Source organism: Orcinus orca, chromosome 16, assembly GCF_937001465.1.
Source record: "Orcinus orca chromosome 16, mOrcOrc1.1, whole genome shotgun sequence".
NCBI lineage: Eukaryota > Metazoa > Chordata > Mammalia > Artiodactyla > Delphinidae > Orcinus > Orcinus orca.
Genome location: NC_064574.1, coordinates 79,172,064 through 79,176,660, shown reverse-complemented (window position 1 = coordinate 79,176,660; position 4,597 = coordinate 79,172,064). Strand labels below are relative to the sequence as shown.

The 4,597-nt window shown below is 46.2% G+C and overlaps 1 protein-coding gene across 1 annotated transcript; it reads left to right on the top strand.

Moving 5' to 3' along the window:
- The first annotated feature begins 480 nt into the window (after positions 1 to 480).
- Positions 481 to 4,200, top strand: CCL26 (C-C motif chemokine ligand 26). The gene is made up of 3 exons (XM_004268808.3): positions 481 to 739; positions 829 to 943; positions 3,713 to 4,200. The coding sequence occupies exons 1-3, from the start codon at positions 667 to 669 to the stop codon at positions 3,807 to 3,809; spliced, it is 285 nt and encodes a 94-aa protein (XP_004268856.1). The 5' UTR covers positions 481 to 666; the 3' UTR covers positions 3,810 to 4,200.
- The last annotated feature ends 397 nt before the right edge of the window (positions 4,201 to 4,597 follow it).

The following is a 4,597-nucleotide window of genomic DNA, read 5'->3' as shown; positions in this document are numbered from 1 at the left end:
TAGATGTATTTCTGATGTATTTGTGGGGAGGAAGGTGACCTCCACGTCTTACTCTTCTGCCATCTTGAAGCTCCTCCCCAGGAGCTTCATTCCTGAACATCCATTGTGTGGTCAGGCTGCTCTATGCTCCTGTCCTGAGACTGTCCAGACCTCAACAAGAGATAAACAATGTTTAGAAAACCAAGAAAGGGGACTTCCCTGGTGGTCCAGTGGTTAGGACTCCGTGCTCCGAATGCGGGGGCACAGGTTCGATCCCTCGGCAGGGAACTAGCATCCTACATGCCATGTGGCGAAAAACAGAAAAAACTCTGGCCAAGAGCCAGGAATCTATCTGGAATAACTAAGGTCAATTCTCTAGAATTCTTATTTCCTCTGCTTTTGCTTTTCAAACAATCAAGCATTGCCTCAGACCATCACACTGGCTGGGAGACTCTCAAGGGTGTGCTGACTCCTCCCCTTCCCGCCCCATGACACCTCCTCACTTTCCAATCTCCTTTTCAGGGGTGTCAGGTTGCTTCCCCTCTGTAGTACAAAAGAGCTGCTTTTGTGCTTTACGGTAAAATTCTCTGGAATTATCTTCAGGGACCACTCAGCCCCATAAAAGAGGGTACTGCTGAGACAGGAGGAATTAGGAAGAAGGCTGTGAAGGACCCAGCTTGTAGCACCATGAAGAACTTCCCCACGGCTTTCCCTCTTTTCCTGGTTTTTATCCTGAGTGTCCATCTTGGAGCTGCTGCACGTACGGCGCTGTCCAACTCCCTTCCCAGGATGATTAGGGATGGAAGCAAAGGGACATCTCCAAGCTCCTTTCTCTCCCTGTTTATTTAGGTGGCAGTGATGTGGCTAAGTTCTGCTGCTTTCAATACACCCACAAGATCCCTCCCTGGAGGTGGGTGAGTAACTATGAATTCACCAGGAACAGCTGCTCCCAGCAGGCTGTGATGTAAGTATTTCTCCTTTGGGCTTTTAGGGTCCCTTACCATTCATGCTGTTGGATGGATTCTGGGAAGACCCCCACAGTGCCAGGATGAGCCTCAAGATGGGAACCCAGTGACTTGGGTTATCACCTTATCTCAGGCCTTAAGAAGCGTAACCCTGAGCTTGGTTTCCTAGCTTGCAGACCATGAGCTGGGCGCCTGCCAGGCACTGTGCTAAGTGCTGGGTATAAAAGAATAAACAGCCCTTACAGACCTTATATCTAGCATAAGAAAGAGGGCATTAAAAGACATTTGCACAAAATAATCAAGATTGTGATGAGTGCTTGAAAAAGACAGCGGGAGAGAGAGCAGGAGGGAGCATATTGTAGCGCAGGCAAAACTTTCTCTCTACCCTCTTAGGGGCTCCAGCTGGGCTTTAGAATTAAATCGACATAAGACATTAACAAGAGGAAAACATATAGCTTTTTACACGCACACAGGAGCCCCACAGGAAGATGAAGACCCAAAGAAGTGGCAAAAGCTACATGCTTTTTATATAAAACCTGCGTGCTTTTGAACAAGGAAGGAACTGTGGAGAAGTAATTAAAATATATGGGCGTGGGGAAAGCTAACGACTGATAAGAGTTATCTTCACAAGGTCTGTTTTTACAGAGTTCACTTGGCCTTGACTCTATCTCTGGTGTTAAGAATATTTCTTTCCTCCTGGTACGAGGAGGACATTTTTCACATGGGAGTTTCATCTCCTGCTTTCAGGGAAAAAGGGGAGGTCAGAATGCTCTTCTTGCCCCCTGCTGGGGTTTTTTTGTTTTGTTCTGTTTCATTGGGGGTTTTTTTTAGTGTCTTTCGTTCAAAATAATCCTCACGTCAAAGTGGCATATTTGGGGGCGGCACATTCGGCCACCCTTCATCATAGTCACAGGAGGACCTAACTTAGTGTTGGGAGGGTCTCCTGGAGGGAGTGACATTTACACTGAGACCCCCCAAGGCTAAGCGGGAGTGGCCCAGGTGAAGGGGGCAGGCAGGAGCATGGTGGAGGGGAGAAGGATGAACATGTTACTGACTAGGCAGACAGGTAGACAGGAGGCATGTCACGCCAAGCTCATCGGTAGCAGGAGAGATGACACACACCTGGAAGGCTCCCTGGCAGGACTAAATGAGGTTAATATATGCAAAGAATTTAGCGCTGAGCCTGCACACAGTAAACATTCAGCAAATGGAAGCGATCTTTAAGTGCAAATACACAATCAGGGGACCTTGGGTTCCTGAGCATGAGAGAACGGTGCGGAAAGGGAGAAAACAGGCTCCAGGGACAAAGCTGAATGTTATCATTTTGAGACAGTTAAGGATGGGAAAGAAGCACTCAAGTGCCTAGATATGGAGGGGGATGCTCCAGGGCTCAGGATGTCCTGGGTCTTCTCCTTTGTGTCTTGATTGGCTTTCTGGAGTTTTAAAGACACCAACACTTAACCAACAGCTGGCAAAGAGCCCTGAGCTGAGCTCAGAGCAGTGGCTCTTTCATTTTATAAGCTGTGTGACCTTGGGCAAGTCAACTTTCCTCATTTGTAGAAGGAAGATGAGGGGCCTATATCAGTCAACTGTTGCTGCATAACCAACTACCCAAAGCTTAGTGGCTTGATCCAACAATGGTCATCTTCTTATCTCTCGCAGTTTCCATGGGTCTGGAATTCCAGAAAGGCTTGGCTGCAAGGTTCTGGAAAGGCGTCTCTTGTGTGGTTGCAGACAGATGGTGCTGGAGCTGGAACAGCTCAGGGGGCTGGAGGCATCTCCCTCCAGGGCCCCTCTGTGTGGTCTCTCTGTTGGGCTAGTTTGGGCTTCCTCATACTATGGTGAGCTGGGGTGGTAGGACTCCTTATGAGGAAGTCCACAGCTCCTGTGTAAGTGCTCAGTGAACCAGGCAGAAGTTCTACAACCTTCTATGACTTAGCTACCAAATCACATAGCATCACTTTTGCCATTCTCTATTAGTCAACCAGTCCTTAAGACTGGCCTAAATTCAAGGGGAGGGGACATAGACTCCCATCTCTCAATGGGAGCAATGTCACATGGATGTTCAAACACCCACAGAGCCCTTCCTCTCTCTTATTTCCCCATCCTTTTGGCTCTTCTCCCCTGCTCCAGGTTAGAGCACCCCCTGACCTAGGCTCTTGTCACTTCCGAGTACTCTCAGGGAGTAAAGGCTGGAAGCCATTCAGGGACATCAACCACAACCCCCAGTCTTAATGAGCTCACAGTGTGGTAAGGAAGGCAGGAATCATATCCACATAAGCAGCCGTGGCTAACAACCCATGATAATGTGATTAAGAATTAAGTGGCACAATACACAAGAGGTTCCTTTGCGGGGCAATACAGATGTTATAAAATTGATCATGGTGATGGTTGCATCATCTATTGATATACTAAAACCAATGAATTATGATTATACACTTTAAGTGGGCAAATTAGTGACTTATATCCCAACAAAACTGTTATATTAAAACGAAAGAGTTAAGAGGCACGGTGCAGATTACCTGCTTCAGACCAGAGCTGTTGTTACATCTTTCCTGGTGAAGGTGGGCCAGGAAGTATGGTTTCCAGTGGAAAACAGGATAGCAGAGAAGAGGGAGGTCAAGGGCCAGAAGAGGGAGCAGGGACAGTGTGACAGGGGTACAGCAAAGCGAGCAAGAAGATTGGGGCGGGGGGCTGCCCCTCCCTTTCCATCCCTTTCCGGGAGACAAAAGTTTTTAGCATTGACTGTCAGCATCTCTTTTGCATAGATTCACCACCAAAAGAGGCCAGAAACTCTGTGCAACACCGAAGGAAGCATGGGTGCGAAAATACATGTCTTTACTAAGAGCCCGGCAACAACCGTGACCGCCAAATTCTCAGTCCAAAATGCCTGGATCCTGCTCTGTTCTTGGCTTTGCCCCCCTTGGTGGAGCCTGAAGAATTTCTCCAACAGAAGGCTGCATGGGTCTGGTGGGGAGGACAGGATATTTCTCACCAGCCTTTTTTTTTTTTTTAATAAAGATTTCATTTGCTCAATAAACATTCTAATTCAATAAAAACTGAGTTTTCTTCAAAGAAAATAAAGCAGTCGATATTTGCAGTTGACGGCCTGGCAAGTCTCCAATCCCTGAACTGACCCTGGTATTGAATTCTGCCTTATGTTTTTGTTTGGGCAAAAAAAGCAGGGACAATGTTAATATATTTTGGCAAAATGCCCATGAAATGTCTTAACATTATTTAGAGAGATAAGTTTATGTTGTATGGAAAATTAAACTCTGTGCAACACCTCATAGCCTCACAGCCTGTTGGTGCGGGGTATATGAAATGCATCCATATTGGGCAGTGTTTTCTCATAAGGCATTAATTAATAAGCATGAATATTGTCTACCTACCAATCCTAAGATGCCTATGTCTATATAGCCTAAAGAACTTAAAAAAAAATAATTATAGCTTCACCAGAAGTTGCAAAAACAATACAAGGAAGTCAGGGGTACCTTTTACCCAGTTTTCCGCAATAGTCACATCTTACGTAATTACATTACAATACCACACCTAGGAAATCGACATTGGTATAAAGTGTCTGTATCGTTCTGTGACTTTATCGCGCGTAGATTAGTGTAGCCATCATTACAACCAAGATACAGATCTTTTCC